The 27,547-nt window shown below is 33.0% G+C and overlaps 1 protein-coding gene across 1 annotated transcript; it reads left to right on the forward strand.

Annotated features, from left to right (window-relative positions):
• Nucleotides 1–469: 469 nt before the first annotated feature.
• On the forward strand, nt 470–27,357 carry LOC131932606 (polyamine-transporting ATPase 13A3; the record flags this gene model as incomplete). Its single annotated transcript, XM_059289539.1, is given in 28 exon segments — nt 470–646; nt 945–1,022; nt 1,339–1,408; nt 1,706–1,840; nt 2,251–2,320; nt 2,640–2,771; nt 4,198–4,359; nt 4,665–4,822; nt 5,394–5,582; nt 5,724–5,785; nt 6,136–6,280; nt 6,417–6,512; nt 9,758–9,911; nt 10,076–10,196; nt 10,304–10,428; nt 10,891–11,069; nt 14,039–14,101; nt 15,099–15,206; nt 15,400–15,479; nt 15,635–15,677; nt 15,892–16,001; nt 19,206–19,302; nt 19,505–19,577; nt 19,896–20,043; nt 21,268–21,452; nt 22,045–22,133; nt 22,470–22,559; nt 23,129–27,357. Coding segments are annotated over 28 exon segments (3,328 nt in total), but the record flags the coding sequence as incomplete, so codon positions are not given.
• Nucleotides 27,358–27,547: the final 190 nt, after the last annotated feature.

The raw sequence follows: 27,547 nt of genomic DNA on the forward strand, positions 1-27,547 counted from the left end.
TAATTAACATTGAACAATCAAACAAGTAATTCCAACAAACACCTTATCATTTGATAACTTGAAATTTTAACAGCATTTATGTGCATTCTGGGCCAGCATGAATAAAGATTTGTTTAAATAATAAATTCTTGTATGTAATGTTTAATGTAATTTAACATTTAATACTGTGAAATACACATATAGTATAGATTGAAATGTAACATTTATGAATGGATTTAAAATGAGCTTTGATGGAGTAAAGATCTTAGACCTTGTGTTTAAAGTGTAGGATTTGAATGAGTTTTTGTATAGTAAAGATTTTAGGTGCAATGTTGTTTTAGTTGTGTTTAAAGTGTAGGATTTGAATGAGTTTTTGTATAGTAAAGATTTTAGGTAATGTTGTTTTGGTTGTGTTTAAAGTGTAGGATTTGAATGAGTTTTTGTATAGTAAAGATCTCAGGTGAAGATTTTTTTGTATTTGTGTTGACAGTGACCATGTGGGCAACTACACAGAGACAGAAGCTGTCAGCACCACTGACCTGTCAGATGACCGCGCTCTCCTCACCTCGTCCTGTCTGTCAGGCAGTGAGCCTGGGGTGCGGTACTTTGACTACCAGCACACACGGTACCTGTGGGACCAATCCAAGTCATCATTCAGGCAGCTGGAGTGAGTTGTAGTTGTTGTTGGTGGGGGTGGGGTTGTTGGGCTGGGGGTGACCATTTCAGATGTATGTACTCGCAGATACAGTTTATGTGGGGGGGGGGGGGTATTGATTGATTCAAATGCTGCTTGTTAAACTGTTATTTTAATTTTTACATTTTTTTTAAACTTTAGAAAGTTGTATTGATGCATGTAATGTATTATTTAGTTCCATTAAACAAGAAACTTGTATTGATGCATGTAATGTATTGTTTAGTTTCATTAAACAAGAAATTAGTATTGATGCATGCTATTTGTTCTCTAGAGATTTGTCAAGTCGAACAACCTGTCAAACCTTACATGAGCAGTTCAACGGTTTCTCAAATGCACAAAGAGCCGCAAGGTAACAAGGATTTTTTTTTAATTATTGAAGTATGAGATCACACAATAAAGTGAACAGAATAAAAATAACTAGTAGAATAAATTGTGCTAAAAATTTTTTTTTAGAAATTATAAATAGTTTATTAATATCAGTTTTAATTTTCACAAACAGAACCCACAGAATCAGAATTGCTCATATTTATAACTAGTTTAATATAATTTTTTTGACACTGTTAATTGAACTAATTTTTGTTACTGAATTGATACATTTATTTACCAATGCCCAAATAAAAATAAAAAGTAAAAATTTGAAATATGACTAACATTTTTTTTACTAGACTACGTTTGTATGGACCAAATACAATGGAGATAGAAATTCCATCTTACTGGAACCTGCTCATTGGAGAAGTAAGTTGTGGTTTCTTTTCATCAGTAACTTCATCATTACACTATACCCGTTAAAAAGTATTAGTGTGGTTTAGTACATCAATATAATTAAAGTGTTCCTTCCCATAAAGCTTGAAACTGTGAAACATTAATTTTATTACTGACTAGAAAATAAAATTTCATTTTCATGTTTAAACAATAGAGCAATCTTTATTTTTTTAAACCTTTAAATATAGCAAACTGCTATAGTTTATGCTAGAATCTAGAATTTGTTTTCTAATATTTATAAATGTTACAATGCGAGTTTTCTTTTTGCAGGTGTTGAATCCATTCTACATATTCCAAATTGCTAGTGTAACTCTATGGTCAATAGATGAGTACTACTATTATGCTGCCTGTATATTTTTCATCTCTGTCATGTCTATTGCAATCTCTTTACGTGAAACTAAGAAGGTATGTGCCAACACATTTTACATGTGATGTAGTGGTATGGGCTAATACATTTTACTTGTGAAGTAGTGGTATGGGCTAACACATTTTACATGTGCATTAGTGTTATGGGTTAACACATTTTACATGTGATGTAGTGTTATGGGTTAATATATTTTACATTTGATGTAGTGGTATGGGTTAACACATTTTACATGTTATGTTTTGTTATGGGCCAACACATTTTTCAGCATTATCTTTTAGACTCCATTAATGATATCATTTTACAAACTAGTTTGGTTATATTTATGAACTGAATTAAAAAATATATTTTGCAATAGAATATAAAGTTTGATGATTTGTTTGTGTAGTATTTTAGGTTGCCCCTATGTAGCACTGTCAGTTTAAAATAAAGATTACTTTAAAACTTTCAGCAACGAGTAACTCTGAAGAACATGGTGGCTACAGAAGAAATCAAAGTGGAAGTTTGTATTGGAAACAATGGTTAGTTTTAGGCTTGATCAGATGTATAGTGTGCTGTTGTCTTTTCTCTAGTGTTGTGTTGACTTGCTCTTGTGATGTTGTTTTATGAATGATGTATCTCCTTGTTCAGTGACCCGTGTAGCTAACAGACTTATGACTGATATATTAACGTTTCCTTTTCTGATGACTATTGTATCAATTTGATATATTAATTTTCTTTCCCTGATGTTATGTATCACTTTGTCTGATTGATAAAATACAACTTATGACATGTATAACCTTGTGTGATGATAGTTATACCAACTGTACCCTATAACTATATACCCTATATACTGCACAGAATTTGTAGAGAAGCAGGAGCATGAGCTGGTACCAGGAGATCTGATAGCCATCCCCGCCCATGGCTGTATCATGACCTGTGATGCTGTTCTCACTGCTGGCACCTGTATAGTCAATGAAAGCATGCTCACAGGTAAACTTTTTATAGTCAATGAAAGCATGCTCACAGGTACATTTTTTATAGTCCATGAAAGCATGCTCACAGGTACATTTTTTATAGTCCATGAAAGCATGCTCACAGGTACATTTTTTATAGTCAATGAAAGCATGCTCACAGGTACATTTTTATAGTCAATGAAAGCATGCTCACAGGTACATTTTTTATAGTCAATGAAAGCATGCTCACAGGTACATTTTTATAGTCAATGAAAGCATGCTCACAGGTACATTTTTTATAGTCCATGAAAGCATGCTCACAGGTACATTTTTATAGTCAATGAAAGCATGCTCACAGGTACATTTTTTATAGTCAATGAAAGCATGCTCACAGGTACATTTTTATAGTCAATGAAAGCATGCTCACAGGTACATTTTTTATAGTCAATGAAAGCATGCTCACAGGTACATTTTTATAGTCAATGAAAGCATGCTCACAGGTACATTTTTTATAGTCAATGAAAGCATGCTCACAGGTACATTTTTATAGTCAATGAAAGCATGCTCACAGGTACATTTTTTATAGTCAATGAAAGCATGCTCACAGGTACATTTTTATAGTCCATGAAAGCATGCTCACAGGTACATTTTTTATAGTCAATGAAAGCATGCTCACAGGTACATTTTTTATAGTCAATGAAAGCATGCTCACAGGTACATTTTTTATAGTCAATGAAAGCATGCTCACAGGTACATTTTTTATAGTCAATGAAAGCATGCTCACAGGTACATTTTTTATAGTTAATGAAAGCATGCTCACAGGTACATTTTTATAGTCAATGAAAGCATGCTCACAGGTAATTCTCACCTTGGTTTTTTACACACTACTTATAGAGGGATGGAATGTTTTTTAATAGAGGGAATAGTTTTATGCATATTATGGTCTTAATATTCATTTGGTTCTTATTTATAAAAAAAAATTGGCTTAGAAAATGTACTTATTAATATTTTTTGAAGTGAGGTAAGTTCATAACTGCATACAGAATTTAATTGGTTTCATAAGCAAAATTTTTATTTTAAAAATTTAAGTTTTTGGATTTTTCGGATTGTCTTTTTAGAATTTCAATCCAGAATTAGTGAAGTGTGTAATAAAAAATTAGTTTAAAATGTACCAGTGACAAAAACTCCCCTGCTATTTTGTTATTACTTCTCTTTAAGCCCGTAATTATTTTCACGTTTACCTGAATTATTTTAAAAATTTAATGTTTTTAGTACCCTTGCGGTCAAACAACTCATATCTTTTTACTCGCTGATTTAAAACCCACACATTACTAATATAAATTAATCACTGAACGGCATTCGGCAGTGTTTAAAAACTGCAGTTTTGTAATACTCTTAAAGAGTTAAGGTAAAGTACATAAAGTCCTCCTGTATTGAACCTGTCAACTATTCCATTGAAAAAGGTGAAAGTGTACCAGTGACAAAGACTCCACTGCTGCACCAAGAGGATGAGGAAATCTACTCACCTGAGATCCACAAGCGACACACTTTGTTTTCTGGCACACGCATCGTACAGACACGTTATTATGGCCAGGCCAAAGTTACAGCTGTTGTTGTGAGGACAGGTATGTATGGTGCTACATCTACTCTCACTTAAGTACTCTGTCAGATAGAAATCTATAAGGCAGATCAAGTAGACTTGCTGTTTCTTTGGTTTGTGGGTCAGCACTATGCCCAGAAATCTTTATTTTACCCAACTCTTTTCAGGTACTCATGAGAGCTTGTAGTTGTATTCTGTAACAAAATCTATCTGTCCCTTATAGTTTCAAAACCTAGTCCTCACCACCTTTACAGTCTACACAATTTTACAACTATCTTTTCATTGTAGTATATTCAGTTGAGTTGATTAAAGTTTTATTTTTCCTCTAAGGTTTTAACACAGCAAAAGGGGAACTTGTGAGAGCTATCTTGTACCCAAAACCCCTGGACTTCAAGTTCTACAGGGATGCCTTTAGATTTATTATATTCCTGTCTGCAGTAGCATCCCTTGGAATGATTTACTCCCTTGTCACCTACATTAGGTATAAGGTAAGGGATGACTGGTAATGGATTTTAGAGATTTGTACTGTACACTAGTCACCTACATTAGGTATAAGGTAAGGGATGACTGGTAATGGATTTCACAGATTTGTACTGTACACTAACAGCTGTCAGTGAGGTTTATACATTGTTCAGTTGATGTTTAGCTGTAACTGGCTGAACAATTTGCATTAATACTTGATTATTGATTTAAATGATGTAAATGATTGTGTCATACTGTGCAGCATTGTTTTAGATTTTGTGCTTAGATCAAAAACTACTGCACCTATTACTCCAAAAATATTGTTAGGTCCATCAAATGTCTGCAACGTTAAAAATAGTAACAATTTTTGTGTTGGTTTTTTTTCCGTTTAAAAATACTTAATAATTCAAAGGATTTTAATCAAGTTTACAATGTAATGTAATGTTTAGAAAAATAAAATCTGAAGTCCTGAACACTTTACAACCTTATTTACTAAGAAACTAATAAGGTTTATTTTTCGTCCATGAACTATAATTAAAAACCACCAGAGTAATCTCTATGAAAACCTATTGACAAAAAACTTCCCCAAAATTTCAGGAGTCCTGGGATGTAACACTTATCCGTGTCCTGGACATCATCACCATCATAGTTCCACCTGCTCTACCTGCAGCCATGACCGTGGGCACGGTCTACGCACAAAATCGCCTGAAGAAATCCAAGATCTTTTGCATAAGCCCACCCCGTATCAACTTCTGTGGGAGGATCAATGTGTTTTGCTTTGATAAGGTATTTTATAATGTTGTTTCTGTTGCATGGTTAACAAATCTTCAGCATGATGCTTTAGATAACTCTTCTAATGTTCCGCTAATTATAAGTAAAACCATGTTATTTGTTGTGGTTGACATCAATTATTCTTTAATGTAACAGACAGGTACTTTAACTGAGGATGGTCTGGACATGTGGGGTGTGGTTCCTGTGGAGAACAGAAGGTAAACATTGATCATATGACCGCTTAAAATAGACATCAGGGGAAGTAACTCAATAAAAATTAATCTGTACTTGTGTGTTGGTTACTCATTTACCTATTAAATTCAGTCATTTCAGATATTTTGTGTTTAGTTATGTTTACTTAAAAGATAGTATAAATCAAATTTAAGCAGGTGTAATGTGTTTTTAATTAGAGAAGTTTTTCATGTCACTTATTTAAGATACTAATGTCACTTTACTGGCTGTTCATTATTATTAAGAAGCTATGTGTGCATACAATCATTCAATTTGTCAGGTTTGAAGAGCCCATATTAGAGAAGCTATGTGTGCATACAATTGTTTGATTTGTCAGGTTTGAAGAGCCCATATTAGACCCGTCAACATTGCCTAGAGGACCACTGCTAGTGTGTCTGGCTGCCTGTCATTCCCTGACCATCATAGACAAGGAACTCAGCGGCGACCCCATGGACCTCATCATGTTCAACTCTATTAAATGGGTTGGTGCTCAGAAATGTGCATAATTATCCTACTTAATAATAAAATGTCAAGGTTTGATGATCCGTAGTCCATTTTCTAATCTAAAAATGAGATTACCTCCCTTTGTAAAGCTTTTATTATCTCCCTTGTTGCCAGCATCTAGAGGAGCCAGGGGCAGATACCCACAAGTTTGACATTATAATGCCCACTGTGGTGAAGCCATGCTCAGCTGAGACCTTCCTGGGTGAAGAGGTAAGTTGATCAGATTCTTCCAGATACAGGTGTACATTATTTACCAAGTGTACCTTCTTAAGTTTGTATAGACATTTTTGTGTTTAAGGTCATAGAGGGGTTTAGTTTATAATTTTATATTGGTATTTACAAAACTTTTGTTTCATTTGATTCTCTATGTTGGATAACATTTTAATTTTAACTCAGTGTTGATTGTTAAAGTTTTACCTGCTGTATAGAATACTTATCTGGATAGTTGTCTACTGTAGGTCTTATGTTAGTTGTCTATTCTTAGAGAGGTTTGTGTGCTTCACTGGTGTTACCCTATTGTTTTTGATGCATGTAAAGAACTTTTTTCTCACATCTGGCCTGTGTTTATTGTTCCTGAAGTTGGCCTTTTTAAAGAAGGCTGTTTTTTTAATAAAAAAAGCATAGTTTTAAACTTGCCCATTCTGCTGTATTGTTAGAACAGCTATAGTAATTTGTTGAGCATAAAAAAATCTGTTCTGGGGAGCATGAAAGAAATAGTTGTAACATGTTCCTAGTGTGCTATAACTTCCTCTAATATGCTTTGGGAGGAGGATGATAACAATTGCTGTAACATCTTACTCTAATTTTTTTGTGACTGAGCATAAAAAATAGCTGTACTACATACTCTTCTCGTAATTATGGGGCCGAGTTAAAAAAAAAATAGCTGTACTATGTGTTCCTCTAATATTTATGGGGCCGAGTTAATAAAAAATAGCTGTACTATGTGTTCCTCTGGTTTCCAGGAAGAGTTTGAGTTTCTCCAGCGTGAGGTAAGACAGACCTGAAGAGCTCTTGTTTTGTTCCCAGTTGATTGTTGCTTGTTTGAAGAGCTAGCAAGTTGTTGTTCACTCCTCTCCCTACAGCGTTCACAAATTTCCTGCCCAGGGGGGGGATTTGTTACATTTTGTCAATAACTTGTTGAATTTAATCTTTGGTTTCTACATTTTACTTTGTTCTAAATGATCATTTTGTTCAATTAGCATTAATTTATACAAATGTAATTTTATTTGTTTATTACATTAGTATACAAATAGACTAACCAGTAAAAATAAGCCTTAATTTCTTGTGTTACCACAGTAAATACATTAAATGTGCTTTGGTTAGGGTTACTGAAGTTTACATTACTGCAGTTTTTGTGAGGGTTACTGAAGGTTACATTACTGCAGCTATTATTAGGGTTAAGGAAAGTTATATTACTGCAGCTATTATTAGGGTTAAGGAAAGTTACATTACTGAGAAGTCACGCATACAATCCCCATTGCTTCTTTCCATACATTCCCCACAGTAATGCACATGCTAGGGTAAAACTTGTATTCTACTGACTCACAAAAAACCTGTTACATACCTGTAGCATCATTGGTTCATTAGTTGGTAGCATCATTGGTTCATTAGTTGGTAGCATCATTGGTTCATTAGTTGACCACCAATACACCCAAACATTTTGATGAATGACATCTTGGTAACATTTTAACAACCTTACTTGTTGCATATTTAACTGATGTTCACATAATTGATCATCTGAATTATGTGTAAGCTACTTTATAATATTCTTTAATTCCCTAAAACCGTTGTTTACTAAATCATTATCTTAGCATTTAGCTCATCAGTCCTATCACAAGCAAACTTTAAACACAGGTACAATATTAATCATCACACATATTTCTGTCCGGTATTGTTGTCTCTGGCTTTCTCTTAAAGAGTCCAGTCAATGATGAACAGCTTATGGCTACAGTTGTCTAAGGTTAATACATTGTGAACTAGGATGTTAAAGTTGGCAACACGAAATTAATGTAGTTACTGTTTTTCCATCTATTAAGTAAAGAACTAATTAGGACCCGTAATATCCACACACTAGTAATAAAATGTGTTTTTACAAACATGATCAGCATAAGCCAGGCAGCTCTGCAAGTGGCTGGCAGCAGACACTCTCCATACAAGATGAAAACGATGAGGAAGAAGAGGTCTACATTTTGGTGTTATTTTTTTCATCTGCGTTTTTTCTCTTAGGCACCAGTGGTTTTTCTATAGTATTTTCCTTGATGTTTTTCAAGCTTGTCTGTGTGTACTTGACTAACCCTAGCTGTCTGCATCTTGTACAACTAACAACAAGATTTATTTTCAGATATTATCAAAACTAGAAATGATATACAAGTTTTATTGTAGAGCATATAGATTTTTAAACCACATTTTAATTGATTTCATCGTTTAAAGTAATTTTTTGAAACATGTAATGATATAAAAAAGAATTGTTTAATAATTATTTGCCTTTAATATGACTACTACCCAATCACCCATTTGTAAACACCCCCCCCCCTCTTAATTAACTGAATTATTACTAAGATGATTTTAATTAGCTGTGATTATCATGTTAATATCATATAATAGGACACATTTTTTATTTTTAATAATTAAAGTAAAACATATTTCTTAAAAACGACACATCATTCTATATAATTAAAAATATTTAAGTCTGTGTCAATATTAACTGGTAAAATCAGATTCACTCTTTGGATGTTAAATGTTGGTGGGGGTAGGCAAATAGTGCCATTACTAACATCATTTTGACAGATATGAGTGTATATATTATTAAATGTAATGCATAGGTAGTAGTTTTACTGTACTTAATGCTTGTGTGTTGTTACTGCTTATATTGAGCAATGTGTTAACACTTGGCCACTAGGTAGATTGTACAGCTTGTGTGTTTGGGCTTTGGGCATGATATATATGCATGATATATATTCCTTAATTGGAGTATGTGTCCAGCTTGATGATATTAAAGCATGTGTTAGAATTTAGGTGAAGGATAAATAGGCCTATGGATTGTTGAGCCTGGATACTGCATGATAACTGTTCAAGATTCTAGATAATTTCTGTACAGAAAATTGCTGATGGAGATTAAAATTACTATTTATTAAAAACAACCAAGCATGGAAAAATATAATTGTGGCACATTTTGCTCACAAAATTTACCATCATTTTTCATCTAGAAAAAAAAAAAAAAACCTACTGCCTTAGCTAATGCTTTGTGTGATATCTACAGGACCTAGTTGTAGAAAAAAAATTGTGTGGTTTGGGATATGTTACTAACTTTAGGGATAGTTGTGTTTTGCTGAAAAACTAAATTTAATTTATATGGAAAAGTATTTCTTAAATCATTTATCTAAAACACATTATTGATATAAAATTCACTGTTTTTAATAAAAATGAAGATTTAACTAAACCTGACACCTCTGCAGCACCCGTATGAAGTGGGCATCATCAAGCAGTTCACATTCTCCTCCACCTCCCAGTGCATGAGTGTTATCACCAGGACCATGGGAGAGCCACACATGAACATCTTCTGTAAAGGAGCACCAGAAAAAATTGCCTCCCTTTGTAGACCTGAAACCGGTACCCATCACTTCATTGTTTAATGATAAAACAAATGTTGCAAAAAATGCAAATTCACTTACACAATTATTTTTCACCACATACTAAGTTTAAATATTATTTGCATGTTTAAGACTAGTTAAAAAATTTGGTTTTAACATATTTTCTCCCCTTGTCTCCCATAGTGCCTGCTGACTTCCATACAGTTCTGCATAACTACTCTATTCAAGGATTTAGAGTTATCGCCCTTGCACATAGGCCTATGGATCCTAAAATAACATGGCATCAAGTTCAGAGAATTTCCAGGTAGATTAATTCATTAGATTAACGAGAATAAGATTTTTTAATAGATTATATACACTTAGGGGAGTGAATGAGATTAAGTGATTTTCATTTTTTTCTCCTATTTTCAGAGATAAAGTAGAAACAGATTTAAATTTTCTGGGTTTGCTGGTCATGCAGAATCAGCTGAAACCACAGACTGCGCCAGTTATTCGAACTCTTAAGGATGCCAGCATTAGAACCGTTATGATTACAGGTGAGTTAGTTTTGACCAAATTTAGACGCCAGCATTAGAACCGTTATGATTACAGGTGAGTAAGTTTTGACCAAACCAGACATCACCTACAAAAAGTTTTATTCTCTCATTGAAACTGTCAATATCACTGTCTAAAGTGGGTAGCTGCTTCTTAATATTGTAACAAATAGTGGTTAAGCAAATAGGGAAATGTTTTTAATGATTTTAAACAAATATATAAAATTAAAAAATTACAATTAACTTCCAATTATAATTAAACTCTTTTGATATAATATTATACTTAAAAACTTATGATTCATAAAATATATTTTTGTCCAAGATATAAATACACTGAACCCCACTTATAAAAAAGATATTTATGTCCAAGATATAAATACAATGAACCCCACTTATAAAAAAGATATTTATGTCCAAGATATAAATACATTGACCCCCTACTTGTAATCACTCTTTCGAACGCAGGTGACATGCTTCAAACAGCCATCAGTGTGGCCAGAAACTGTAAAATGGTTGGTCGGGTGGACAAGGTTATACTGGTCCATGGGTACCCACCTGATAAGGAAAGCGGGGCCAGGGTTGTGTATGAGGAAGCTGAGCATTGTGGGCCATGTGCAGATGATACTGTTGACACTGGCAACGAGGTAAGTCAGAAGAGGGGGACACCTTTTATTTCTCTGGTGTATGCTTCAAATAATACAAATAATGGTGCTTGAAGAAAGTTGTTATGCACAACAGTAAAGCTGCATCTATGTAAGTAATGTTATAAGGATAAAAGTGACCAACTACAATACATACCAAATAACTATTAATTGTCTGCAGTTGTGTTTAAAAACTATAATTTAATTAAATATTTCTTATGTAATTAATTTTATTAAAGATATACTAAAGATTCTCCTCCATTAAAATGCTATTGATATATTGCTCTCCATTTGAAGAACAACATTCTTTTTCTAAACTTTATTAAAAAATGTTAATTTGTTAGTACCATGCAAAATATTGTGCTTTAAAACATCTTATTGCTGTGGTCTAGAAATTTAAAAACGTAGCCCAACAACAGTTGCGGAACCAAAAAAAACTACTTGAAAATTGTGTCACTGTAGAAGTTAAATTTTTTGTTGCATGTTTAAATTTTAAAAATTCAGTCCAGTTAAAAATGTGCTGTTTTGTTCTTTAATTTTGATGTTAGCTAGGTTTAGGCTATCATTTTCTGATGCAGCACAATAATTTATATAATTAATGTTGTATGGCTAATCTAACTACAACAGTGTGCGATCCTTTGCATGGAGGTTTCTGACATGGAACAGAATTTTTGTGTCATTAGAATTTATTTCATTAGAAGATGGAACAAAAAATATTTTTAAAAACTTTTTAAAATTTAAGAATAGAATTTCTGTTAAATAATATTAATATTAAAAATGAAGTAGAACTTTTCTTTCATCAATTTAGCACATATCTTGTTTTGTTTGTGAGGAGTAGAAACTGCTAGCTGTTTTATTTATATACCTTTGTAGCTGAACTACCAATGATATACAACCATTGCTTCTTTTTGTATAAGACTTGCTAGTGCCCAGTGAACATTATTTATACCAGTTTGTTGTGGTGAGACACAAACTCTCTAGTTGATTTAGTTCTTTTTATAGTACAAACTTTATTACTCTCTACTGCTGTTTCATGTGTATTTTTTATTTATTTTTTAAAATAAACTTTATGTATTGTAAGAAGATAATTAAAAGTATATTTGACAAAAACAATTTTCTTTTAAAAAATTATTATTTTACAAAATTGTTTTTCCCAACAGTCTTTATATTGTATATTCTAGAAGCCCATTAGTTTATTGAGAGTGTGCACTATTGATTGATTCAATATTTTAATATTTCTAAAACCTTTCAGAAGTGTATTATATCTTTGTTAGACTTGATTCTTGCCATTTGTTTCAGTACACTTTTCTGACCAAGTTTTTAAAAATAAATTGACTGGTTTTTGTTTTTGTATTAAGTTCTGTGTGTAGGCAATCAAAATATTTTACATTTCTGTTTAAGCCTTCATATATTTTTTTTATTCTTAGACACATTTTCTTTAACAAAGGGTCAGTACTACGTGTTATGACTTTCTGATGCCTCATTTTAAAATGCCATACTAGATCAAATCCAAACTAAATTTTTTAAACTCGGGCCAGCTTTATTCCGTACCTATTAGTTCATGAACATTTGCTTTGGATAAAAAATGAAGTAAAAATAATGCAGATATTATATATATATATATATATATATATATATATATATATATATATATATATATATATATATATATATATATATATATATATATATATATATATATATATATATATATATATATATATATATATATATATATATATATATATAAATAAAGTTGTAGTTGAGTTTTATAGTAGCATTCTAGCTCATCCTAGTCTAGTACAATGTAGTACAACCAGTGCTAGATGCTTCTTTTATCTTTACCTAATATTAGACTTAAGTATCTGGTTTTTTTGTTTTATTTCATAAGTTATTGGTTTTACTTTGCACAAAATGTATGAATATTTTAAAAAAATGATTTGTAGCAAGTTTCAGGTTTTTTAAGTTTTAATTCTGTTAACACTTAGTAAAGCCAATAAAGTAGAAACTGCTAGCATTATGGCTCAACATGTTTAAAGTGAGAGAGTTTTTAATGTACTCGGCATATTTAGCTGGTAGAGACTTATTTGAAGTGATCACTAAGTAACCATTGAAATTAGTTTTGACAAAGCAATTGAAAACAGTTTGGTGGTTGTGAACACAGTGAATAAAAAACAGGGGCTGTAGTGGTGGATTTAGTGAGCCATGACTACACAGGCTTATATATATATCAGATAAGTTATAGTAGACAATAGACTGTTATTTTGTTTATAGAAAAATTAAGTTAAAAAATAAACTAAATCCTAAAATTATGTTATGTTAAGATCAGTATAGTTAAACTATTATATATTGGCCTTAAGAGAATGGTAGAGTATAGAAATTATTTGTAGCTAAGCCATCAGTAAATGCTTAGTCAGCAGTAATTGTATAAAATTTGGCCATCAGTAAATGCTTAGTCAGCAAAATGCCTAGTCAGCAGTAATTTTGTATAAAATGTGGCCAGCAGTAATTGTATAAAATTTGGCCATCAGTACATGCCTAGTCAGCAGTAATTGTATAAAATTTGGCCATCAGTAAATGCTTAGTCAGCAGTAATTGTATAAAATGTGGCCAGCAGTAATTGTATAAAATTTGACCATCAGTAAATGCTTAGTTAGCAGTAATTGTATAAAATTTGACCATCAGTAAATGCCTAGTCAGCAGTAATTGTATAAAATTTGGCCATCAGTAAATGCCTAGTCAGCAGTAATTGTATAAAATGTGGCCATCAGTAGTTGTATAAAATGTGGCCATCAGTAGTTGTATAAAATGTGGCCATCAGTAGTTGTATAAAATGTGGCCATCAGTAGTTGTATAAAATGTGGCCATCAGTAGTTGTATAAAATGTGGCCATCAGTAATTGTATAAAATGTGGCCGTCAGTAGTTGTGTAAATGTGGCCAGGGTATGAACTAACCCCATCTCATGTCACAGAGCTCCCCACTGCTAGAAGAGAGCAGGCCAAGGCCGGCGGGATCGTATACGTCTCTAGGAAAGGTTTGTTGACCCATGGACACTTTCATCTCCAGTTACTGGCACACTTTTGTTTCAACTATTTTATCATTTCTTGGTTCCCTCATATCTTTTTTTTTTTGGTTGAGTTCAAATCTGTAACAAAACTCACCTGTAACAGCAGTACACCTGTAACAGCAGTTACACCTGTATCAGGTCAATTATTTTTGTGTCACATGCTGTCTACAAAATGGTCAGAGAATTTATTCCTTGTGAAAAAGATTATTTAGGTTAAAGGTTGGTTAACATGTCATGTGACCCTGCTTCAACCAATCATTTTTCTTGAACAAGGTTTGCTTTTCAGAATATAATTTGCATGATGTTTACAAACTAATACTGCACTTATGGAAACATATATATATACAAATATCAAACTTATTGGAGACTGTATTTTTTAAAATATTTTTGTTTATATTATTTAATCAGAAATGCATTTATTTTTATTAAAAAAAATGTTTATAAGAATTTTATTTTACTCTAATCAATTTTTTTTCCTGCTGATACTTAAAATAAATTCTAACTACCAAAATGTTTGAATGACTAATGTTTAAACTACTTTTTCTCCATAACAAAATTGATTTTTTCACACTATTTTTATTGTTTTATTTTATTCATTTGAAGTGTTATAAAATTATTTTAAGTCCAGTAGCTGTTGCCTTGTTGACTCAATTGAAAAATTAGAATAGTGTTGCGCTCAGGCGGATTAATTTACTGCAGAAAACATCTATAATTATTTTGTACTACAAAATTAAATTTGATGTAAAACTAAGGTACAAAAAAAAATTTTTTTTAGTAAACGTAAACAATAAGCAAGTTATTTGTGTTTTTTTTCATTTGACTGTTCTTCTTTATAAGCAAAATACTAAATAACTCAAGGAAGTCTGTCAGTTTAATTTGTTTTTGAGATGTGCTTTTCCTGTAGATTCTCAAACATTTTATCTTATTATATTTTAACCTTGTGCTTGGTTTTCATCCATGCCAGAAATACACAAGGGTCCATGTGGGGGCGCTGACACCAAAGAAACATCTGGCTGTTACAGGGAAATCATTCTCAGTTATTGCTTCTTATTTTCCAGAGTTAATGCCCAAGGTATATACAAATAGTGCAATAGTTAAAATGGCTTCCTTTAAACTAATTTCACATGTGTATAACATATATCTTTATATTTAAGAAAAAATATACATTTGTAAAACAATTAGAAAATTTATTTTGATTTCTCTTTATCAGTTAAAAATTGTTTTTTGCAGTTGTATTAAAACTAGTATTTACCATTTTGTTTCAGTTATGTGTACAAGGCACCATCTTTGCCCGTATGGCTCCTGACCAAAAATGTCAGCTTATTGAGAGCCTTCAGGATCTAGAGTAGGTGTTTTTTTCCCCAAAAATTTAATGTCCCAGAAAAAAATAACGTTTAACTGGAATTATTTTCATAAGATATTACAAAGAAGTATTGAATACTATCAGCCAAAGAAATATGTGTTGTATGTATTTTCTGTTTCCTTTATTTCCACCCATAGCTATACTGTTGGGATGTGTGGAGATGGTGCCAATGATTGTGAGGTAAGAGCTTTCTTTATTTTCTTTTTTTTTCAAATTTAATTTGTTGAGTTTAAAATCCAAGAACAAAATGACACAGTTCAACTGTTTGTCATATTCTTTATAATGTCATACTCTGGTTTTACTGATTAAAAAATGTTGAGTTTAAAACCAATTAAATTGTCTCTTGCCATTGTCTCTAGTAATGATCACATTCCATACTCTGGTTTCCCCTCAGGCCCTAAAAGCTGCTCATGCAGGCATCTCTCTGTCTGAGGCTGAGGCCTCTGTTGCTGCCCCCTTCACATCCAGTGTCAACAACATTGAATGTGTCGTCACAGCAATCAGGTTTTTATACATTTCTCATCTATACAACAAACTAAAAATAAAAAATAAATACATCTTTTGAATTCTTACTTGTTACTAGAACCCAGGAAAGGAAGAATTATACTTTAATCGTTTTTGTAATGTATTGAATATTAATTAGCCTATCCTTCATTTATTTTTTATAATAATTTAGATCTACCTTCTTTGCTCAACCAAGCTTTTCAAGTATTGAAAAAGTTTTATATCCTGCATAATGTTATAAAATAAATATAAGATGAAAGATTTTGTTAAACTGCATAGTGTTTTACGATAAAACTACAATTACAATTAAGCAGCTTTATATCTTACTAAACATTTTTCAACACATGATGTTATTTTTAAACATTCGGTTGTTGTAGCCCACCACAGAGAGTCAACACGTGATGTTATTGTTAAACATTCGGTTGTTGTAGCCCACCACAGAGAGTCAACACGTGATGTTATTGTTAAACATTCGGTTGTTGTAGCCCACCACAGAGAGTCAACACGTGATGTTATTGTTAAACATTCGGTTGTTGTAGCTCACCACAGAGAGTCAACACGTGATGTTATTTTTAAACATTCGGTTGTTGTAGCCCACCACAGAGAGTCAACACGTGATGTTATTTTTAAACATTCGGTTGTTGTAGCCCACCACAGAGAGTCAACATGTGATGTTATTTTTAAACATTCGGTTGTTGTAGCTCACCACAGAGAGTCAACACGTGATGTTATTTTTAAACATTCGGTTGTTGTAGCCCACCACAGAGAGTCAACACGTGATGTTATTGTTAAACATTCGGTTGTTGTAGCCCACCACAGAGAGTCAACACATGATGTTATTGTTAAACATTCGGTTGTTGTAGCTCACCACAGAGAGTCAACACGTGATGTTATTGTTAAACATTCGGTTGTTGTAGCTCACCACAGAGAGTCAACACATGATGTTATTTTTAAACATTCGGTTGTTGTAGCCCACCACAGAGAGTCAACATGTGATGTTATTTTTAAACATTCGGTTGTTGTAGCTCACCACAGAGAGTCAACACGTGATGTTATTTTTAAACATTCGGTTGTTGTAGCCCACCACAGAGAGTCAACACGTGATGTTATTGTTAAACATTCGGTTGTTGTAGCCCACCACAGAGAGTCAACACATGATGTTATTGTTAAACATTCGGTTGTTGTAGCTCACCACAGAGAGTCAACACGTGATGTTATTGTTAAACATTCGGTTGTTGTAGCTCACCACAGAGAGTCAACACGTGATGTTATTTTTAAACATTCGGTTGTTGTAGCTCACCACAGAGAGTCAACACGTGATGTTATTTTTAAACATTCGGTTGTTGTAGCCCACCACAGAGAGTCAACACGTGATGTTATTGTTAAACATTCGGTTGTTGTAGCTCACCACAGAGAGTCAACACATGATGTTATTTTTAAACATTCGGTTGTTGTAGCCCACCACAGAGAGTCAACACGTGATGTTATTGTTAAACATTCGGTTGTTGTAGCTCACCACAGAGAGTCAACACATGATGTTATTTTTAAACATTCGGTTGTTGTAGCCCACCACAGAGAGTCAACACATGATGTTATTGTTAAACATTCGGTTGTTGTAGCTCACCACAGAGAGTCAACACATGATGTTATTGTTAAACATTCGGTTGTTGTAGCCCACCACAGAGAGTCAACACGTGATGTTATTGTTAAACATTCGGTTGTTGTAGCTCACCACAGAGAGTCAACACATGATGTTATTTTTAAACATTCGGTTGTTGTAGCCCACCACAGAGAGTCAACACATGATGTTATTGTTAAACATTCGGTTGTTGTAGCTCACCACAGAGAGTCAACACATGATGTTCTTCTTCTTCGTTCTTAATTTTTGAATATGGTGGAGGAATTAGACAACAAGTCCAACTTCATGGACAAACCGGACTGTGGTTTCCAGTTTGTCAGGTGTCCCATATAATTTTTCCCTGAGTGGGGTGGGCTGGGGCCAGTGTCTGCCTCTTGCCTGGCTATACAGAGTACAATCCTGGAGTACGTGCTCCGTGTTTTCCGGGGCCTTGCCACAAGGGCACATTTCGCTACACCCAACCTTCAGTTTTTTGTGCATGTGTTGATTTAGTCTGTTGTGGCCTGTTCTAAGTCGAAAGATTATGTATTGTTGTTTTCGTGTTAAATTGTAATAGCCGTCGTCTTTAATGTAGTGAGGGTGTGTGACAGACCACATTTGCGTTTGTTTGTGTTTAATTATTCTTTTTATTTCTTTTGGGTGTAGCGAAATTTCCGGTTGTGGTTTCTTTCCCCCAATTTTTGCCAGCTGGTCTGCGATCTCGTTACCCTGGATCTGGCAGTGGCCCGGGATCCACTGCAGCACAATTCTGCTGCAGGTATTTTTTAGCCTCTCTAGTGCTGTCATGAGTGTTTGAATATAGGACTCCGGATTTTGTAGGGATTGCAGGACTGATTTGGCATCTGTAAGAAATACAATCTGACTATTCGGTGATTCAGGGTGTTCTGACAGGAGGTTTGCTGCGTGTTCTAAAGCTTCTTTTTCTGCCCTAAAATTGTCGGATAGGCTGCCTGTGGCTATTGCCTTTTCCAGGCTTTTTCCGCTTGGCCATTCAATAAGGATGCCAGCCCCGCCGTTTTTTGTGGCATCTTCAGCTGAGCCATCTGTGAAAACTCTAATCCAGGTATTGCTGGGGTACTGATCCTTAATGTGTTTATTTGTTATTTTCTTAAGTTCTTCTAGATCATAGTCAGATTTTTTTCCTATGGTGTCTATTGAGTCAATAATGGTTAAGTGACAGTGGGAGATCCAAGGCGGGGAGAGGTTTTGAGTTTTTATTGCTTCAGGAATGATATTTTCAATTTCATATTTCTTTTTCAGATTCTTTGCTTCTTTGATGAAACTTGTTCTTTGTAGTCTGGTTGATGGACTGGGTTTCTGGAGTTTTTGTTTTAGGTTATGGTTTTCCAGTGCCTCTAGCTTTGTGTAATGAGTGAGGATTTTTGATTCTCTTCTTTCTTCTATTGAGCTAAGAGCGGCTATTTCCTCCATAGCATTTATGGGTGTTGTTTTCATGGCTCCTGTCATTATTCTCAAACCAATGTTCTGAACTTTGTCAATTTTGCTAATATTTGTTTTTGCTGCTGAGAGTCAACACATGATGTTATTGTTAAAACTATCCACAGAGAGGGACGAGCAGCTCTTGTGACTTCCTTTGGTTGTTTCAAGTACATGGCGCTCTACAGCTTCACTCAGTTTATTTCAGTACTCATCCTATACACTGTGAGTTTTTTTATTAAAATTGTCAAGTTTGTAAACATTTTAGCTTTTGATAGATTTAAAAAATGAAGAATGAAATTTTGTTTCCATGTAGGCCTATGTTCATTTAATTAAAAGTGCTTACCAAATTACATTGAATTGACAGTGCCTGCCAAATTACATTGATTTATAGTGTTTGATCAAATTACATTGATTTATGTTACAGTATATGACCAATTTGTCAGATTTCGAGTTCCTGTACATTGATCTAATCATCACCACAACTGTTGCTATTTTAAGTGAGTACATCTGCAACTTTTTTATTTCATAAAAATCAAATCCTTAGTGTGAACATAGTGTTAACGAATTGGACCACTTTGTAGGTGATCTTTGGTGTGGCATTCTTTTTGTACAGTGGAAACTCTAACCTATTGTTTTTAAACTTTGATTTGTCTGTTTATTTTGTGGGAGAGTGAAACTTGTTCTTAAGTGACTTTTTGTGTGTGTTTATCCAGTGGGCAACTCCGCAGTTTAATGTTAAAGTGTCTTTATTTTTGTGTTTATTTAGTAGGAAAATGAAACTTATTCTTATAGTGACTTTTTTTGTGTTTACCCAGTGGGCAACTCCGCAGCTTACACCAAACTGGTGAGGAAGAAACCGCCTGGAAGTTTGATGAAGCTGTCCAACCTGGCGTCCATCTTGTCTCAAGTCATCCTGGTAGCTGGCTTTCAGATTGGTGGATATTTCTTCTACAGTCACACCCAGTGGGTAGATTTTCTCACTCAATACTTCAACCTAGTAGTAACATTAGAATAATCTTTCAGATTGGTGGATATTTCTTCTACAATCACACCCAGTTGGTAGATTTTCTCACTCAATACTTAAACCTAGTAGTAATGTTAGAATAATCTGTTACTTAAACCAATCAGTTTGACTCCTTGTGTTTTGTAGAAATTTAATTAAAAAAAAACATATTTACCACATTTTATGAAATAAGTGTAAAAATTTAAACCTAGCAATAACATTAGAATAATCTTTCATTTAAATCAGTCAGATTTATCAGTTGGATTCCTTGTGATTTATGGAAATGTTAATTAAAAATCTGAATTAGAAACATGTTATGAAAATAAATGTTGAAAAACTTTTTATTTTAAAAATGTATTAAGCTTAATATTTTTTTTAAAACTCATGCATAAATCTAATACCATGTAATGTTTCAGGGCCAACAACCCAAACTATTTTAACTACACTGTTAATAAAATCTAATACCATGTAATGTTTCAGGGCCAACAACCCAAACTATTTTAACTACACAGTTAATAAAATCTAATACCATGTAATGTTTCAGGGCCAACAACCCAAACTATTTTAACTACACTGTTAATAAAATCTAATACCATGTAATGTTTCAGGGCCAACAACCCAAACTATTTTAACTACACAGTTAATAAAATCTAATACCATGTAATGTTTCAGGGCCAACAACCCAAACTATTTTAACTACACAGTTAATAAAATCTAATACCATGTAATGTTTCAGGGCCAACAACCCAAACTATTTTAACTACACAGTTAATAAAATCTAATACCATGTAATGTTTCAGGGCCAACAACCCAAACTATTTTAACTACACAGTTAATAAAATCTAATACCATGTAATGTTTCAGGGCCAACAACCCAAACTATTTTAACTACACAGTTAATAAAATCTAATACCATGTAATGTTTCAGGGCCAACAACCCAAACTATTTTAACTACACAGTTAATAAAATCTAATACCATGTAATGTTTCAGGGCCAACAACCCAAACTATTTTAACTACACAGTTAATAAAATCTAATACCATGTAATGTTTCAGGGCCAACAACCCAAACTATTTTAACTACACAGTTAATAAAATCTAATACCATGTAATGTTTCAGGGCCAACAACCCAAACTATTTTAACTACACAGTTAATAAAATCTAATACCATGTAATGTTTCAGGGCCAACAACCCAAACTATTTTAACTACACAGTTAATGGCACGATGAACCTGGGAGTCAATGACGCAGAAGAGGCTAGGTCATGGGAGAGCACTGTGATTTTTCTCTTGTCCTCATTCATGTACATAGCCGTGGCCTTCACCTACTCCAAAGGTCCACCTTATAGAAAGCCTATTTACACCAATGGTGAGAAGCATTCATTAATTTTAACACTCACACCTTTGGCTAATTGATAATTTGGTGAGAAACATTCGTTAATTTTTACACTCACACCTTTGGCTAATTGATAATTTGGTGAGAAGCATTCATTAATTTTAACACTCACACCTTTGACTAATTGATAATTAAAAAGTTAAATATTTTAAAAAATCTGGTCCATTAAAGCGGATACCATAGTATGTTTTATGGCCTGGTTTATGGATGGTCTTATCAATACAAGCCGTGTACCCAATTTTTGGGTGGATTGTGGATGCCCTAAAGACTTAAGTCTGGGATCCCAACTTGAAACAATTGAACTAGATATCAAAATCTCTACCACAAGATATTGCTCAAGTAATTGTTAGTGCCCTTACATTGATTTTTTTTCCCCATTGCATCTCAAAAGTAAAAAAAAAAGATCTTGGTTTCGCCAAGCTTAACAGTCAGGGTTAAAGTATTGTGAGCAACGCCAGCTTTACAATTGTTGATATAGCTAACCTATTAAGAATTAAAAAAAATAGATTTTGTTTTGTTTATTTACCTGATCTGTATATTGAATGATCTCCCCTTTTTTCCCTAGTTCTCTACCTGGCCACGCTGGTTGTGCTGTTTGCCCTGTCCACCTTCATGCTGCTCAAACCTCTACAGCCTATCACAGACTTCATGGATGTGGGTGGTATTCATAACAGCTCAACTCCTCCATTAAAAAACCATACACACTCAACAATTATACAACCACACCACCCCCCAATTATACAACCACACACACACTCAACAATTATACAACCACACAACCCCTCCATTATACAACCACACAAATCCTCCATTATGCAACCACACAACCACCCATTATGCAACCACACAACCCCTTTATAATACAACCACTCAACTCCCCAATTATACAACCACACCAACCCCCAATTATACAACCACACAACCCCTCCCCCATAATACAACCCCCATACAATATAACTAGCATTAATTTATAAATGTGTCTTTACACAGATGAAGCCAATAGAAAACACGCCCTACCACTTTAGGATAACTCTGTATGGTCTAGCAATTGGCTTTATGATCTCATCATGTGTGGTGGAGGTGAGTCCTAAGCTTTTCTATTCACCAATTTATTCCATCTAAACACATCATTAACACATTTTTAATTCGCTTCTTTAATACATTTTTTTTGTTTCAATTCAGTCATAATTTTTTTTTTGTTTCATTCATTCATAATTTTATTTGGTTTCATTCATTCATAATTTTATTTTGTTTCAATACATTCATAATTTTATTTTGTTTCAATTCATTCATAATTTTATTTTGTTTCAATACATTCATAATTTTATTTTGTTTCAATTCATTCATAATTTTATTTTGTTTCAATTCATTCATAATTTTATTTTGTTTCACTTCTTTGATAAATTACTCTACATCCAGTCATGCTTTAAATTTTTACTTCATTGAAACATTTCTTTCTGCTTCACTTAAAAAAGTATTTTTTCTTCATCTAATAACTTCTTACAATAATTTTTGTCGGTACCCAAACAGTTTATTAAAAAAAATTTTTCCTCCAAAAATGTCTTTTACTAAAGTAAACCAATGAGTTAATGTCCAGGAAAGATTGTGTAACAGTGGACAATGACATAATTTCTTTCCTTACCTTGTAGTGGGTGATAGTGGACAGCGGATGGCTAAAGTGTCTGTACCGAGCAGTTGATAGGCTGATGAAGTCGCAGCCCAGCAAGTATAAAACTGTTCAGTTGGAAATCAAGGCTTTGGACTGGCCCTCTGTTGATCAAGATGTGGTGCACGGTAACGGTCTTACAGTAGCAGAGTCAGTGGTTGATGTTGACTGAATGTCAACTGAATCAGTCATCTATGTTGACTGAATGTCAGCTAAATCAGTCATCTATGTTGACTGAAGTTAAAAAATCTAAATCAGTTGACAATGTTGCCTGAGAGTCAAGCAACTGAATCAGTAAAATATTTTTCCAGTATTTTTATTCTTCAACTTGCTTTATAAATAAGCTAAATTTTCTCTTCTTTTTAAACTGTTATATATTTTAATATGCATTCTGTGGGAATTAATTATGTTAATACAACACATAGTCTGTAACTCTTTAGTTTTTTTTATTTTGATAAACATACTTTAAAAACTAGAGGTCCATTTATAGAGCTGATCACTGGAACATTTTCTCCACTGTGTCTAGCAGGTTTTGAGTTTCATACACTTTTTCTACGGCTTTTTCTTTTGTTTAATACTGACTTTTTTCCTTAAACAGTGCATTCATTTAGAAATCTATAACACTTTTTGAACAAATTTTTTTTAAACCACACAGATGTGTTGTGATATTGTTGTAAAAACAAACTAGACCATCAGTTTTATGAATGCTGTTGAGGTTGATTAAAAGCTGTCTAGAACGCTGGGGTCTGTGTATGCTGTTGAGATTGATGTACATGTGATGTATATAGGTGTTGATGTACTATATTTTTGCATAATGTCCAATTATTTTTTTTTTTTGGTTTTTAATATTGGCTTGATATTATTATTGAACTCTCAATGAGGGTATGTTTGTTTACATTTGCCTCTATATTTTGTACATAAAAACTGGTTGTCTGAGTTCTCTTCAGAAATGTGCAGTTATTGTTCCTTTAACTTCTAGCTACTCCATCCATGTTGTTCATAAGCTTTACATAAGTTATTCTGCTCCCTGCTATTCTTCATTTTATACCAATTAAAGGTGATGTATGTTTAGTGTAGTTTTAATCTTTTTAGCTTCATAGATTAGTATTAGTTTAAAGCTTAGACTAGCAACTTTTGTTTGAAATAACTTTACAGTCTTCCCTAACTCCTGTAGTATTCAAAGATTTGAAAATGTTGATTTTGGTGATGGTCGCAAATGTGGATATAAGTATTTCTATTTTAGTATAGAACATTTCTGTATGTCATTTATTGTGTTAACACTTACCAAAGTTAATTGGTATAGTACAGAGGTTTTGCCTTGAATGACTCAGTATTTATTTACATAATTATTTTGGACATATATAAAGTTAACTTATAGTAGTACAAACCAAAAAAAAGTTGTGATGTAAGTTTTCCCAATAATGTTGCATAACAAAGAGGTCTGTATTGTAAATTGATGGATAGATATAAAAATAAATTTAAAACCCTCTTTTAAATTACAGCCTATTATTTTGGCCTTAAGGGAAGTTGTATCAATATATGTGCATATAATAGTTGAGTGGTTCACTGTAAAATTTACCAGATGCAATTTGAACATTGTCTTTACAATGTTGGATGCTGTAAATATTTGATAAAATTTTGGTCTGACAAAAGTTTGGTCTGATAAAATTTTGGTCTGATAAAATTTTGGTTTGATAAAATTTTGGTCTGATAAAATTTTGGTCTGATGATGTCTTTCTGATGTGTATAAATTATGTAAGCTTAAAGCTGCAGGGCCAGCCAGATTTTTGTCTCTACTTTACCGCAAAAGTGCCTATCATTTATTAACAGAAACATTTTACAAATTATTTGTTTTTAGAGAAAGGTGGGATTTTTACAACTAAAATTTAAAACCGGTTGATGATTAATCATTCTTATGTCTGTCCCTTTATTCATAATAAAGTGTGAATTATTTTTAAAATATTTAATTAATAAAAATTAGTTTATTTTGTTATTTTTATGCTATTAATAAATTTTATAAAATGTAAAGGCTCAAATAAGATGGTAAGGTGTATTGTTTCGTTTATTTTTTTCTGTAAAGCTTTTTTTTAATTTGTAGAAGATTTTTGTTTATAATCATTTCAACTTTAAGGATTATTCTAGGAAATGTAGTTTACGGAGTTGTTTTGAATTACCAACCCAAATGATATATTAAAAATGGCTGCACAAACCTTGCTAACTTTCAATCTGTTCAATTCTTTTTAATCTTTCTACTGGTAAAACCAGCTATTTTTTTAACCTCGTGTTCAGTCAAGTATTGGGTTAACTAAATATTTCCTTTACTGTTCAATTTTGAATTCAGTAGAATGCTGGTTGAAGAAAAGTAAAAGAACTAAAAACTAGTCATTACTAGTCATAAAAGTACCAGTTGTCTTCTACTGGCATACACTGATACGTATGGTAAATTTTGGAATTCAAATGTACTTAAACAAATTATCCTGAAACAAATGGCAATGCCCGAAACACTATTTTACACAAACTGTGTTTGCCTCAGCATTTCATTGATATTTGCTTAATTGCAATAATTGTTTTACTTTTGAATAACTTCTTGCATTTCTTTTGCGTAAAAAATATTTTTTTTTGGTTTAAACAAAGCAATAATTTCGACCAATTACATATTCCTTTGATTTTATAACATGCAGTACCATTTTTGCCTATAATTTTCTTTGTTTAGCGGTGTAATTAAATCGCTTAGACTAACAATTATGTGCAACATATTGCATATTTTAATACAAACTAATACATAATCTCATTAAGTTTAAAATTTACAATTTTTGAATATTTTTGTATGTTGAAGTTTGAGCTGAGCCACAGGTTGTTTCCTAGGTTAGTCCCTTACAAGTGCTAAATTTAGAAATCCCTGTTTGAACTGTTGTTTCTATGGTGGTTTGTTTTTGTGTAGCAAACTTGTAGCAGTACCACCAGTACTGTGATATTTCCTTTCTGGTTGTTGTCTCACATTTGCTCAATTTGATCCTGTCCCAAGAATTCCAAATGGTCAAATTTTTAATGAAAACATTTGTTTTGTATAACCATTTTTACAAGTTGAAATGTATTTAGTTTCCTGTTTGTAACTTTTACATTTTGTACAGTGAAAGAGGATTAAATGATTGAAATTCTACCTTGAAAGGGTTAAAGCTCCAGCTTTAAAAGGTTAAAGCTCTAACCTTTACAACGTGGCTCTCATTGCCTCAACATAGGACTGAATTTTTATTTCACATCCAGTGGTGTTAAATATTTTATTACGGTTATTTGTATAATTCAACTTCATTATGAATTTTGTTATATTTTAAACTAACTTTTGTAAATAATTTAGTTAAAAGCTTTTGACTAGATCCTTCCTTAACTATGTTAAATTTAAAATAATTAGACTGGATCTTCCCTTGACCATGTCAAAAATAATTAGACTGGATCCTCCCTTGACCATGTCAAAAATAATTAGACTGGATCCTCCCTTGACCATGTCAAAAATAATTAGACTGGATCCTCACTTGACCATGTCAAAAATAATTAGACTGGATCTTCCCTTGACCATGTCAAAAATAATTAGACTGGATCCTCACTTGACCATGTCAAGTTTGGAATCCATTATTTTAGCTTTCAAATTGTAAGCCTTTACTCCGCCAAAAACCTAGGCTGTGGCCATCAACTTAGCTGTGATTGTGGCAGTCGGTGCCAACTGGTATTTTGTTGGCACTGATTGTAGGAGTGCCGACATGTGATGTCAGTGATTGTAGGAGTGCCGACATGTGATGTCAGTGATTGTAGGAGTGCCAACATGTGATGTCAGTGATTAACTAGTGTCAACTAGTTACATGCTGTTGACAGTGACATACTGTCAACTATGAAACAATTCATGTTCCTTAATTTCAAGTTTTTAAAATGATTTCATCAAATTGATGAAACATCACTGATATCAGCAATACTTCAAAATTAGGCATATACTCTGTGAATTTTACTACTACATGGGGTGATTGAGGTGTTGGTTGACATCATGATCATTTGAAGAACTTGACCAGCAGTGATACACTCATATAGCTTTCAATTGTTCTAAGCTGAGGATATTGTTCTTATGTCAATGTGGTACAAAATTTATCTTTTAGATATTTCAAAGGGAGGGGATTTGTATGGGTTAGTGAAAAAAAGGTGAATAAAATTATTCTGCTTTCCTTATGTGTTTTGTTGTCTATTTACTCGTTCAAATTGTCTTTCCCAATCAAACATTGGTTCAGCCATCTGGCAGTGAATTAGTTTTTACCACCCCCCCCCCCCCCCTCAAAATATTTAAAGAATTCCAGGTCTGAACAAACTGGTTGAAACAGGAAACAGGAGAAAAGTAACTATTACTACTATTAGCAAGAAC

Source organism: Physella acuta, unplaced genomic scaffold, assembly GCF_028476545.2.
Source record: "Physella acuta isolate Inbredline_101_S28 unplaced genomic scaffold, ASM2847654v3 ptg002230l, whole genome shotgun sequence".
NCBI classification, from domain to species: Eukaryota; Metazoa; Mollusca; class Gastropoda; family Physidae; genus Physella; species Physella acuta.